We start from the raw sequence: 14,226 nt of genomic DNA on the forward strand, positions 1-14,226 counted from the left end.
AGGTCTTTGAGGGTCACAATTCTAGCTGATGGACAGGTGTTTCAAATACTTATTTGCAGCTGTATCACACAAATGAATCGTTTTAAAAAAAATCATCCATTGTGATTTCTGGATTTTTCTTTTTAGAGCTCTCTCACTGTGGACATGCACCTACAATGAAAATTTCAGACCCCTCCCTTGATTTTTAAGCGGGAGAACTTGCTATATAGAGTCAAAGTCAAAACTAGGAGGCATTCAAACAGATTTTCCCCTCCATTCATTACATTACATTCTTAATCAGCAAATGTACTATTTTCTGCCTTGTGCCATTGTTGGGACACTCACATTCTGCTGTTCCAATCGATAACAGTATTAGTAATTTATTTTTGTCAACTATCGCACGATTCGTCCCTTTTATCTGCTCCCTTTGCACAACTGTCTTTGCCCTGGTCTATTATGGGAAAACGGAAAAGGAGTAAAGGGACTCTGTACAAGTTTTACAAAATGTGGGACGTTGACACACTTATCTCGTAGCTGTTCTAAACGAAGAAGCATTTACATCTTGCACGCCTTTTATAAGGAATAGTTCCTTTAAATAGAAATGTCTCTTGTTCTTTGTTCTGTATGTCATACCAGACTAGCACCAAAATTCCTTGGATGTTTTTTTTACACACTTGGCCCGATAAAGCTGATTCTGATAGTTATGCAGCCGCTTTTAAAAGAAGCGTGTCATCACTCCTGCCAAAGAAATGGGCAACCCCCGAAGCAGCGTGACAGTTCAAAGTGGCTGAATCAATTGTGAGATTGCGGAGGAAGACGAAGGAGAAAATACTCCATGAAAAGCAGATGGAAGAGTTTTGAGATGTGGAAAAGTTGCGCAGTTCCCAGAGATCGAGGAAGACAGGGTTCATACTCAGTCTGACCAAAAAAATGTAAGGGCTTTTTAGGGGCATTCTTAGAGGCTGACACAAAAAATTTAGGGCTGACAAGGAAAAAATTTAGCAGCTCGGGTGGGTGGGGGCTGAGGCTGGCGTTTTTTTTTTTTTTTTTTTTTTTTTTAAACAATGACCAATGATGAAATGAATGACCATTAGAATGACCAAGTCACACCGATCTACCCACTAAAAAAATGCAAAACATTTATTTTAAAGTATATTCAGGATTCTTTATGTGTAAATGTGTGTTGCATGCCTTGCACAACCGCATGAGCCAATATTTTACAACAGAACATAGTAAACCATGAACATCTTTTCACACCTGGGCTGTGTCACTCATGTCAGTGGATTCGTCCAACTGCAGTGACAAACACAATCTCCGATCTCCTTCCACACATCAGCCATGGCTTCACAGCGCCGTGTAATTGTCCTCCTTTGCAGCTCCAGAGATTTTATTGAAGATAATATTTCCGCCTTATTTTTAAAAGATCAGAACAACGAGTCAGCTATGCCTCGTCTCTTCGTCTTGGAAGGACTTGTTATTTGCTGTTGAACTTTGATGTGTGAAAAGTGACTGCTGTGCGGCCAATTGGGATTTTAATTCGTTCACTTTTCTCATTCTCAGCTTGCTTCTCGGCGGAATGTCGGTGTCGTATTTTCCATAAACAGATCGAAAATGCCGCGACCCATTTCACTACAGTGGTAGATGAAAAGGACATCATTAAAAAATTGTCCGCCTCACATTCCGAATGAAAGTGATATGTTTTTGTCTTCTTTACTGCAGCATCCATACTCATGTTTGTTAAGATTTCTTAACCGAGATCTTAAAATAGCGGGAGAGCTCACAGACAGCATGTTTTCCTGTACTGTCATTGTTTGCACATGCGCGGTGAGCTAAAGTAAAAAAAAAAATACAGCTTATGTCTTTTTTTTTTTTTATCCCCTCGGCACACCGTCACGATCAACGCATTGAGCACCCCTGGTATAAACGCTTGTTTAAACGTAGTTTGAGCTCTCGTTGTTTTGATAGAGACATGACTCCAAAGAAGAGCTGCTACAGATTGTAGCCAAACGGAGGTCAAGAGGCTCCGCTATTAGCCCTGTGGAGCTTCGCCACAAAGCGCTGACAAGAATGGGGAATAAAGGGAGCCAAGACTTTTAGGATTAAAAAAATGTTTCCTTACAAAAGCCATTGATGGCACAGAGGATGACATGCTTTGGGACCAAGATGGGATTACTGTTGATGATGCAATGCAGGAGGCACTGGAACTGGACCAAGTCATCAATGATGAGTTCCACAACGATGCACAAAAGGTAGCTACCATGGAGCTGTTTGAGATTAGAGATGATTCAGATGCTTCTTTTGAACGCTTGGCCAAGGATGTGTAATGTAGTGGATAAACTGCATTATGCACAAACATTTTATGCACAAATATTTAATGCAAAAAAAAAATTCTCCACAAACTTTAATTTCATCTATTTATTTAAGACTGTAATACAGGTTATCAACAGTATTAATAAAGTGTTATGCCATCATTGAGCATTTATTTTTAGTTGGTCGAGGAATTCTGCACCAGGACAAGCGTGCGTGTGGCTTGTCCCGAGATATATATTACTGCTACATCAGCACAAGCACAAAGATTATTATTAATGATTGTTGTACAGATTATTTTTTTAACCCAATAAAAGTACAAACCTAGCAAAATAGAAATACAGATAATTCCCAATATTTTGAGTATATGGGTAGCAGCAAATTGGTGGTGCGCATTGTACTTTGGTAGAAGGGTTTTTGTAATTTTTTTTTATGTCAACTTTGGGGGTGCCTATGATACTTAAGGGCGCATTATTTAGAAGAAATTACGGTACCCATCTTAATGCAACAGACGCCCCCAGGGGAAAAAAAAAATAATAATCGGCTCTATACAATTCATGTAAATGCCCTTTTCTGAGTTCAAACAGCGTGTTTTGCCGGAAGGTGACTGATAGACTGAATTCAATTAGGACTTCTCTGGAGACTGTTTAAAAATACATAAAAATCCATCAGTTAAAAATCTTTTGAGTCCCTGTGGACACAAAAGTCGGGCCGGAAAGCAGCTGCAGACACCGTAATTGCATGATTTAAAACTTTGGTGGTTGCTGTTGACAATTTGAAACATCCAAAAGTACATTGTGTTGCTGAATTTTGAATTTAAAGGTTCAGTCAGTTTGTCGATTCAGTGGGCTCACTCACCTTGTTGGAGTAGACTGGTACGGGAACGATGGCCGAGGAGTCCAGGATGCGTCGCCGCTTGGGCGCCGGCTTAACCGGCTCTACCGGCGCATCACCGTCAGGGAGCTGGACAACAGAGAAACGCGGTGGGGTGTGTCACGTGAGACAAAGTCAAGGTTATTTCTTCCGCTGCTAGCATGCGCTGATGTCATGTTTAAAGCCACCTGGTTAACTGAAAGTTGGAATTCAATTCAATCCAACTCAGCAATTCCATAGAATTCAGTTCACTTCTGACTTCAATTCTCAACCATCACCACTGGTCTACAACATGACCACTAAAATACTAAATAGTACTACCGTAATTTCCGGCCCATAAGCCGTGACTTTTTTCACACACTTTCAACGCTGCGGCTTTTGCGGTAATGCGGCTGATTTGTGCATTTTTTTCTAACCTGCCGCAAGGGGGCACTTGAGCGAAAAGACTGAGACCAGTAGAATATATGTGCATATGTACTGAGGAAGTGACTTTTACTGTTTTTTTTTTTTTTAAACATACCACTACCATACTGTTAGCGCTGCACTAGCGTTAGCACTGTGCTAACGTGTTGCTGCTGTGTTACTGTCGCATCTTAGTGATTTTGATGTTTTTTTTTAACCGACCCAGTTAGTGGTGGGCTACCATGTTGCTACTGTGTAGCTGCTGTTTTTTTTCTTCTTTACTGTATGTTCTGGGGTTTTTTTTTTTTTTTGGCAGTTTGGCGAACTGGTGACAACAAGTTGGAGAGGGTCCGACCTGCACGACCGTCCAATAACTAAATCCTGCTGAATTTAGACCGAATGTTGTGACTACTCGACGTGGGACGCCCCTGGTGACGACTTCAGTGGACTAAAATCATCTGTATAATCTTAGTACCCAAATTGGGGCCAGATTTGTTTGCGTTGAAGCTGCGTGGCCTAGCCTAGCCTACCTCGGGAACATCAAGTAATGTATGTAATCAAATATTTGCTGAGGAGGTAAACATCAAAAGTGAGTACTTACACGACCTGCAAAACATACGTTTCGTACATAAGGAGGACCGTGAGTACTTAGTACTCACTTACTTACTTACTTATACCAAAATAAACTTTCTCAGGCCCAGACCAACTTAACTTAGCTGGCAAACAACGAGTAGAGTTTGCAATCAAACCGTGCTGTTGAAGAAACTTCATAACATATATGACCTAAACAATGGGTACAACAAGGGCCGTGAAGACTTATAGGAAATTGAACAAGTCATATATTAGCACCAAAATATGAGCCGTATCATTAGCGATGAAGCTGCTCAGCCCAAGTTAGCCTAGCGCGCTAACAACCTTAAAGGGCCACTGTCATGAAATGCATGATTTTTAGTATGTTATAAATAAAAAAATGGCAGCCAACATGGACCCATGCATTTTTTCCACCACAAAACTTGATTTTGTCGTATACAGCTTTTTGTAACTCCCAACATGAAAACCCTCTCGAGGGATTTGTTTTTGAGAAGAAGCAGGGAGTGACGTACATGGCAGGACCACCCTCAAGTGGACTCGTTTGTTTCTATTAGTTTTACCTCCGGGAAGGTAGCTCGTTGTTCCTTCGTGTTAGCCAAAATGCCGGCTCGTTGGATTGCTGGATATTGCTTGAACACTCGGGAGGATGGATTTACCCTTCATATGTTTGCAAGAGACCTGATTCATCATGAAAAATGGATTGCACGGGTGCGAAGGATGAGAGCTTTGTGGGTTCCAAATGACAGGTTGGTGTGTATACAGCGACTAAAGAAAAATAATGGTTTGTGTCGGACCACGGAATCCGTCTCTCATAATGGAACAAAAGATCCGCGTACGTATGACATGGGTGCTATATGAGTCAATGTGTGTGTTGGACGGCTTCCGCGTCGGGCTCGCCCGCGAAGGCTGCCGTGTCGTGACGGCTCGACAGCAAAGGCTGCGGTGACGGCTCGACAGCAAAGGCTGCTGCATCGTGCCCCACGGACGAGCACGGCTTCAGCTAGGCTGGCTCATACATACTCTCTGGGAGTCTGTCGCCGCCGCGGCAGTATGCATGAGCCAGCCTGGCCGAAGCTGTGCTCGTCCGTGAGGCATGACGCGTCCGCCGGTCGTTGTTCATAGCCGCCACCGTCGTCCACAATGTACAACACTGCTGATGGCAGCAGCGATAAACAATTGTTTATGGTGCACTCAGCCACGAGCGACGACGTTAAGCGGCCCGGCTCACCGCCGTGGTTCAGCTCGTCGCACTCGGTCCGCGGTGTAGTGATCGCTCGCGGCTGAGTACGCTACATACTGTCATACTGTCGGGGAGTCTGTTGTTAGTTAGAAGTGATCCGCATATAATCTAAATATGGCTTGAAACGATAGGATAATATTGCCCCGGACACTTGACTCGATTGTGAGACATTCTCTTCTTCGAAAAGGGCTTCCGTGTCTGAAGGGGCGTGTCCCACAGTAGGGTCCACAGTGTATTTTCAATGGCGAATGTCCAGGGTGACGTCACGGACAGTAAATGCAGCCAATATGGCATTCACTTGGATGTTGAATGAGACTTCCGCAACTTTGTGCATAGATGACGTGCTCGCCGCTCATAATTATTTTTTCGTATCGACATTGAAGTTAATGTTATCTGTATTTCTCATTTCACTATCTATTTTAGAATGTTTATAGGGATGACACTTGCCCTTCCACTAATCCCTTATATCCAAATATCCTTTGAATCGTCATTTCACACAGGTAGTACGTGATTTGTGTACCTTATGTGCTGACTGTGTTTATTTGATAGCTTTTATCTGACTTAAAAATTAACATAGATTAAGTAGTATGTAAATTGTGTATCTTATAAGTTGACTTTGTACATTTGATTGCTTTTATCTGACTTTATCTTTAATGTAGACTCGGTAGTGTGTGAATTGTGTATCTTATGTGCTGACTTTGATTATTTGATTGCTTTTATCTGACTTTAACTTTAACATAGACTAGGTAGTATGTAAATTGTCTTGGACTAGCGAAGAAGAAGTGTGACATGGAGAGGACTGAGGAGAGGCGAAGGAATACATTGAGATGCGATGTAGGGAAAAGGTAGGGGTGGCGAAGGCTTAACGAAAGAGAGAGAAAAGGATCTCTACAGGTTGGCCAGACAGAGGGATAGAGATGGGAAGGATGTACAGCAAGTAAAGGTGATTAAGGATCGCGATGGAACTATGATGACTGGTGCCAGGAGTGTGCTAAGTAGATGGAAGGAATACTTTGAGAAGTTAATGAATGGAGATAACGGGGAGAGAAGGTAGACTTGAAGAGGCAAGCACGAATGCACTCACATTTGACGAGTACGAACGCGCTCGCGCACCTCCATATTTGCAAATCTGCAAATCAAGCACGTCAAGCACAAAAAATCGCGCGCGTAAAATTTGTTCCACGTAGACAAAATAGAGGGGTGAGGCCCCGTAGCTCAGTGGTTAGAGCACTGGTTTGGTAAACCAGGGGTTGCGGGTTCGTATCCCACTGGGGCCACCACTCCCTGAGAAGGGTTCTGTCAGGAAGGGCATCCGGCGTAAAAATTGTGCCAAACATATTACAGCGTTCATACTCAGTCTGACCAAAAAAATGTAAGGGCTTTTTAGGGGCATTCTTAGGGGCTGACACGGAAAAAATTCAGGGCCGACACGAAAAATTTATGCCCATCGTGGGAAATCAAGAGTAAGGAAAAAAAGACTCACCCAATGGTGCCATCAACCGTTCTTGGTTCATCAAAGGTTCCAATACCTCACTACCTGTGAGAGTGATCACTTGTCACCCCTTGTGGTAGTTCTCATATGATATGACCATTGTCAACGTCTTCACATAACAGTATACAGAAAAACAGATTCTAACTACAATTGCAACTATATACACAAATGTCTTCTACTGATGTCTGTTTCAGCACCCCTACTCTAGCTCCTTGAGCCTACCCAGTACCTCCTCTTTGTTGCTGCAGAGGTGCCAAAGTGGCTCTCTTGTCCTTTGCTCTGCCTCTGAGTGCATTGGCCTCAGTGATAAACCTCAGCTTCCTCTTTTCTTCTGCCTCCTCACACAGCCTGTCAGCCTTCTCAATAAGCGTTGATATGACAGTCTCTATTCTGGCTTTTTTGGGTTTGAGGCAGTAGAGATGAAAAGTGGGGAGCAATGCCAAATGTAGCCAGGTACGAAGTCTTCCTTTCCCCACAGTGGTAGTTTTTAGCAATGTCACTGTCTGGGAACATGACTGCAAACACTTTCGAATTATTTTCACAAGATTTGTAACTGTAATGGCTGCAGATCACTTTTTAAGTCCACACGATCTCTGCAATTAACGAGTCCGCCTTCGTGTATTGAACTACGTTCATAGAGCCTGAACCCTGGCTGGTTGAAGTCGATGACTGGACAACTACAGGGGCGCATGCACTGCCAATACCACTGCCTGAAGTTGATGCTTCCCTATCTTGATATTTTAGAAAAAGATTCATACCAACGGAAGATGAGATAGTCTTCGCCAAATCAGCGTGTCTCCTGTTTTTCCGGTGCAACTCCAGTGCTTTGATGCCCATCTTTTCAAGCTGGTAACTCTGCTTGCACAGATGGCAGTAAAACATGTGCCGATCTTTTGGATCTCGACGAACCCAGCTCCCAAACCCCTTACATTCAACCCAAGCTTCTTGAAAAATGCACTTCCCCGTGACACAAGTTGGATTAATGAAAGAACTGCGCTACGTCGTAACGAAGACGAAGTGAAATGCCTACTCATGGAAACAAACAATGGAATATCGACAAGATGGCGACGAGTTGTCAACACGGTGACTTCCGTTGACAATTTCCGGCTGATTTGGACGCCAGACCGATCGCTATTTTTTTTTTAAATAAAAGATTAATTCATTTTTTCGGGAGAATTTTGGCGGTAGACGTCCTCCCTTTGATTTTTTTTTATTTAAGGCCTTTTTAGGGGCTTGACCGGTTTTTGCGGATTTTAAGGACTTTTAGGAGCCCTTAAATGCACCTTCGAAAATTTAGGGTTTTTTAGGGACTTTTAGGGCCGCGCGCGAACCATGTATATATGCATTCATCTGAGATGATACGCTGTGGCGACCCCGAAATGGACGAGTCAAAAGAAACATACACACGGAAGTTGGGCCAAAAGTGCATGTTTCGAGCTGCTTCATGTACTGCGAGTGCATTTACGTCGAAAGTCAAAGTCAAAGGAAATTCAGTTACACCAGGGGTGCTCATTGCGTCGATCGTGAGCCAGTGTGACAGTGTGCCTCCACCACTCCAAAAAAAAGACTTTAGACTATCATCCACCTTGTCGCTTAATTCACGTGTGGCCTTTACGCAGGCAAGTCGCGTTCTCGCAAGTCGGCCTCCTAATTACGGCAGTCCCGCGATGCGTGCCCCCCCCCCAAACAACAATATGTTCACGATTGCCGACAGGAATGTTTGTTCCAAAGTATCGCTACCTTGTTGCCAATAACACCGATTATGTTGAACGAAACTTTAAGCATCTTTATTACATTGCAGGTATAGACCGTTCTTGTTTATTCCTTGACAGGCCACTGCATTTAACTTTTCTTCAGATAAAGTTTCTCAGATCAAAAATTTATTGGTGAAAAATTTTAAGTACCGTTTTATATCATGTTCTACTAATAGTTGAAATTGGACATGATCATTTCTGAGTTGGAAATTTTAGTTAGGGTTAGGGTTATTTTAGTTACATGATTGTTTATTTTATTTTTAATTTACAGTTATGTTATATCAATCCAGTAAGTTATTTTAAGGTCTTCCATCCCCAATCACATCCACAACTTTATCTGTGAGTTTAACTGACCACACCGTACATTTTTCAAATGTGAGTGGCTGGTGATTGACCAGGAAACGGCAATGATTAGTAAGTGGGAAGTGAGAAAGGCACTGAACAGATTGAAAAATGGAAAGACAGTTGGTCCTGATGACATACCAGTGGAGATATGGAATCAATTTGGAGAGGTGGCTGCGGAGTTTTTGACCAATTTATTCAACAGAATACAAGCAGGAGAGAAGATGACAGAAGAATGGCGGAAAAGTGTGCTAGTCCCCATTTTTAAGAACAAAGGCGATGTTCAGAGCTGTGGAAACTACAGAGGAATAAAGATGATGAGCCACACAATGAAGTTATGGGAAAGAGTAGTGGAGGCAAGACTCAGGACAGAAGTATCTGCGAGCAACAGTATGGTTTCATGCCTAGAAAGAGAACCACAGATGCATTATTTGCCATGAGGATGCTCGTGAAAAAGTACAGAGAAAGTCAGAAGGAGCTACATTGTGTCTTTGTAGACCTAGAGAAAGCCTGTGACAGAGTAGCAAGAGAGAAACTGTGGTACTGCATGCGCAAGTCTGGTGTGGCGGAGAAATATGTTAGAATAGAACAGGACATGTATGAGGGCAACAGAACAGTGGTGAGGTGTGCCGTTGGTGTGTCAGACGAATTTAAGGTGGAGGTGGGGCTGCATCAGGGATCCGCGCTGAGCCCCTTCCTGTTTGCGGTAGTAATGGATAGGCTGACAGATGAGGTTAGACTGGAATCCCCTTGGACTATGATGTATGCAGATGATATTGTAATCTCCAGTGAAAGCAGGGAGTGGGGGGAGAAAAAATTAGAAAGATGGAGGAGCGCACTGGAAAAGAGAGGAATGAAGATTAGTCAAAGTAAAACAGAATATATGTACATGAATGTGAGGGGCGGAGGAGGGGGAGTGAAGCTCCGAGGAGAAGAGATAGCGAGGGTGGATGACTTCAAATACTTGTAGTCAACAATACAGAGCAATGGAGAGTGTGGTAAAGAAGTGAAGAAACGGGTCCCAGCGGGGTGTAACGTGTTGGCGGATTGGTGTCTGATGTTCTATGTGACAGAAGAGTCTCCACTAGGATGAAGGGCAAAGTTTATAAAAGAGTGGTAAGGCTGGCCATGATGTACGGATTAGAGACGGTGGCACTGAAGAAACAACAGGAAGAAGAACTGGAGGTGGCAGAAATGAAGATGCTGAGGTTCTCGCTTGGAGTGAACAGGTTGGATAGGATTGGAAACGAATTCATCAGAGGGACAGCCAAAGTTGGATGTTTTGGAGACAAGTTTGGACATGTTCAGAGACGAGAGTGAGTATAATGGTAGAAGGGTGCTGATGATGGGACTGCCAGGCAAAAGAGCAAGAGGAAGACCAAAAAAAAAACATTGATGGATGTTGTGACTGAGGACATGAGGACAGTGGGTGTAAGAGAAGAAGATGCACGAGATAGGCTTAGATGGAAAAAGATGACACACTGTGGCGACCCCTAATGGGACAAGCCGAAAGGAAAAGATGGGGTTGTTTTTTTTTGCCAGCCCTGTTCATGCTACTGTGTTGTTGCTATGTTAAGGTAAGCTAAAGGTATTAAAACTTTGAAAACTCTGTGTACCATCTTTCTTTGTAAATATCTCGTTTCAATGTGTGTTCCCCATGGGAGAACTTGCAATATAGCAGGGTGTTCAAATACTTATTTTCCTCACTGTATTTTCGTTTCTCAACAGAATTAAACTGCGACACGTTAACCTCCGTAAACCTCTCTGTGACAGGTGTTTTTTTTTTTTTTTAAATACTCATTGTTCTCAAATGAGTCAACTTGGCATTATAAATATTTCTTGGTAATTTGAGATTGAGAAGAATAATTCCTACCTGAAATGACCGCTACACAGGTGTGCGTATTTCGTTGGGCACCATCCATCCCATTTAAGTGCCGAAATCCATCAATCTTTTCTCGTCTTTTCAGCTGGTATGCTATAGAATGATCTCTTTTAATATCTATCTCATCTATTGTGACAACCAACAGCACAAAAGGTCAAAAGGCCATCTTGGATGGGTGAATGTGAGTCAACATAACTAAGCAGAAATCATTCAGAAAGGTGTATGTATAGGGGTGCACCGCTATGTTGTTGGTTGCTCAAATGAGAGTAGGCGTTGTAGAGCATCTTTCTTCCGACTGCCAGCTGTGATCAAGAACCAGTGCGAGAAAAATGAGCAGTTATCAACCAAACGGCAAGAACTGTGGCTGTCTCGTATCAGCAGAGCCGATCTAGCAGCCAAATCATTCCCTTATGTCTGAGTTTGCTCCGAGCCTTTTGTTCTTGGTAGGTATTGGATACCTTTTAAAATTCCACACCTACTTCACAATAACTATGTTCTGTGAAGGAGAAGTATTATGTAGGGCCAAGGGCCTGTAGCGACGAGCCACCCCGGTCGACAAGGCGGCCGGCTAGGCATTATCGGCAAGGCCGGGAAGGCCGAGCCACCCAGCTTGGCCTTGTTGAGAAGGCCGGGAAGGCCGCTAGCCTTGTCGGCCGTTGTGCGTCATTTTCGCCTCTGAGGCGGCTTTTCACGGCGCTGAGCTGGGCCGCTTGACGGCATTGTCGTCGCTCTTGGCTGAGTGCGCCATAAACAATTGTTTATCACTGCCGCCATCAGCGGTGTTGTTCATCGCAGACAACGGTGGCGGCTATGAACAACCCTGTCGGCAATGGCACACTCAGCCGCGTGCGATGACAACGCCGTAAAAAGCGGTCCGATTCGGCACCATGATAAGCCACCTCGGCGCCGAAGATGAACCACCCCAGCCGAAGCTGTGCTCGTCCACGAGGCACGACGCTGCAGCCTTCGCGGGCGAGCCGACATGGAGGGCGTCCGACGCGCACATCGACACATTTAGCACCCCTGTCATACATATGCGGATCTTTTGTTACATTATGAGAGACGGATTATGTGGTCTGCCCCAAACTATTATTCTTTTTATAGTAGCTATAGTAGCTGTACAGACACCTACCTGCCATTTGGAACCCACAAAGCTCTAGTCCTTAGCACCCATGCAATCCATTTTTCACGACGAACCGGGTTTCTTGCAAACTTATGCAGGGGAAATCCGTCCTCCCGAGTGTTCAAGCAATGTCCAGCAATGCAACGAGCCGGTATTTTGGCTAACACGAAGGAACAACGACCTACCTTCCCAGAGGTAAAACTAATGGAAACAAACGAGTCCACTTGAGGGCGGTCCTGCCATGTACTTCACTCCCTGCTTCTTCTCAAAAACAAATCCCTCGAGAGGGTTTTCATGTTGGGAGTTACAAAAAGCTGTATACGTCAAAATCAAGTTTTGTGGTGGAAAAAATGCATGGTTCCATGTTGGCTGCCATTTTTTTTTATTAATAACATACTAAAAATCATGCATTTCATGACAGTGGCCCTTTAAGTTCATTTTCCCATGTTTTGCTTCGATGAGCAAAAGTGATGCTAGAGCGTTAGCATCGCCTCGCAACAAACTAGTTCGGCTTGTGTCACCACCTTTACAAACACGGAAACACTTCACGTTGCAACATCACAGATTGAATATAGTATTATTTTTAATTTAAAAAAATGTGAGACCAAGACAACTCACCGCGTCCGCCATCTTGTATGTGTTTAAGTCTTGTCGTGGGAGGAAATGATGCAACACTGGGAAATGATGCGTTAAACTGGACTGCGCACTTCACATCCAACATTGGTTCCGCTTCAGTCAACATGCTCGGACTTTCGGTCAGGGCAAAAAGCATGATAAACACATTGTTCTGGAAAACATAAAAAAAAAAATCTATATACATGGGATGTTTTGGAACCCTAGAGACATGAATATAATCCAAACATTTGCGGCATGCCAAGGAAGGTTTAAAAGATACATTGACTTATACATATGTAATGGGAGGTACGCAGCTTCATAATATTGTAATGATAGAGTTTCCACATTCATAATTATAAGAATTAATTATGAAGGTTGAACAGAAACACATTTACCAGTAAAAAGTTACTTCTTTGCGACCACCTGCACGATTTTGACAGTTAAAAGCGCAACAAGGATTAACCATATTGACACCAAAAAAGCTAAACCTAACGTATTCCAATACTATGTTTCACAATGTACAATTGTAAGGATATCAAAGGATGTTATCTTTCACATGAAATAGTACTCAAAGCAATGTTTGGCCCTGACCGGAAGTTAAATCCGTATTACCACGTAAAGGTGTCTGTGCGCTGTCCAGTTTTTATTCTACGTCATTGGGTCTGATGGTTTGGCGGTCATTGTAAATACAGTTCAGACTATCGTATAAAGCGCCCCCCCCCCCAAAAAAAAAAAAAAAACAATGGTGATTGCCTTTTATCTCACATTTGAGATGGAAATTTTGGCCTTTTGTTACACTTGTGTGTGCAACTTCAATATTTTTTCAAGCACTGTCCATTTTTGCAATGCAACCTGTACGTAAAGGGAGAATTTCCCATGTGAGGAAGGGTATCCGTCGTAAAACTGTGCCAAACAATAGCGTATGAGCGTTCATCTAAAGAATACCATACCGGATCGGTCGTGGCCAAGGTTAACAACGCCCGCTCCCGGCACCGTTAACCTGCAGGGGGTCGGTTGGGGACAGGGAAGTGAGGTGGCCGTGGACGCGTCGCCGCCGGAAACAAACAGATTTCGGGGGACTTTTATTTGGAAATACAATATCAGATCTTTATCAAACCTCTTTTAGTGGAGAACAGAGCTGGATTTAATGAATGGGATTTTTTAAAAATAGTATTTGAAAAAAAATGTCGAACATATGGAGATTTCAAATTAACTTTGCAACGCAAGATTCGAATGAACCTTGGCGATTCGAAATCCTGCCATAGTTTACTTCGGTCTGGTTGTCTTAGAGTATTCATCCATCCATTCATCCATCCATTATCAAAGCCGCTTATCCTCAAAAGGGTCACGGGAGAGCCAGCGCATACCCCATCTAGCTTCAGGCAAAAGGCCTGAACTGGTCCACAGTCAGTTGCATCACTGAGCGGGGATCCCACACTGCCCGTGCCAAAGTTCGGAGTGTGTACCATAACACTATCAGTGACTCTGTTTTAAGGGAGAAAATTCAAAATAATTTTAAATCCGAAGTACTGCCATCTAGGGCCATTTTTAAGGCGTTTAATTTGAAGGTGTCGTTATTCGTTTTCGTTCGTTTCGTAGCTGGTTGGCGGCTTATTACCGTTATGC

At 43.3% G+C, this 14,226-nt stretch overlaps 1 protein-coding gene across 1 annotated transcript in view; it reads right to left on the reverse strand.

The window, feature by feature from the left end:
- nfatc2ip (nuclear factor of activated T cells 2 interacting protein) overlaps positions 1–13,657 on the reverse strand; it is a 33,205-nt gene extending 19,548 nt beyond the window's left edge. Inside the window, exons 1-3 of the mRNA XM_061803053.1 lie at positions 13,551–13,657; positions 12,604–12,772; positions 3,145–3,249 (exon numbers count right to left, since the gene is read on the reverse strand). Of these exons, the coding sequence (XP_061659037.1) occupies positions 3,145–3,249; positions 12,604–12,615 (117 nt within the window). The 5' untranslated portion in view covers positions 12,616–12,772; positions 13,551–13,657. The remainder of the gene's footprint in view (positions 1–3,144; positions 3,250–12,603; positions 12,773–13,550) is intronic.
- Positions 13,658–14,226: the final 569 nt, after the last annotated feature.

The sequence above is a fragment of the Syngnathoides biaculeatus genome, chromosome 18 (genome assembly GCF_019802595.1).
Source record: "Syngnathoides biaculeatus isolate LvHL_M chromosome 18, ASM1980259v1, whole genome shotgun sequence".
NCBI classification, from domain to species: domain Eukaryota; kingdom Metazoa; phylum Chordata; class Actinopteri; order Syngnathiformes; family Syngnathidae; genus Syngnathoides; species Syngnathoides biaculeatus.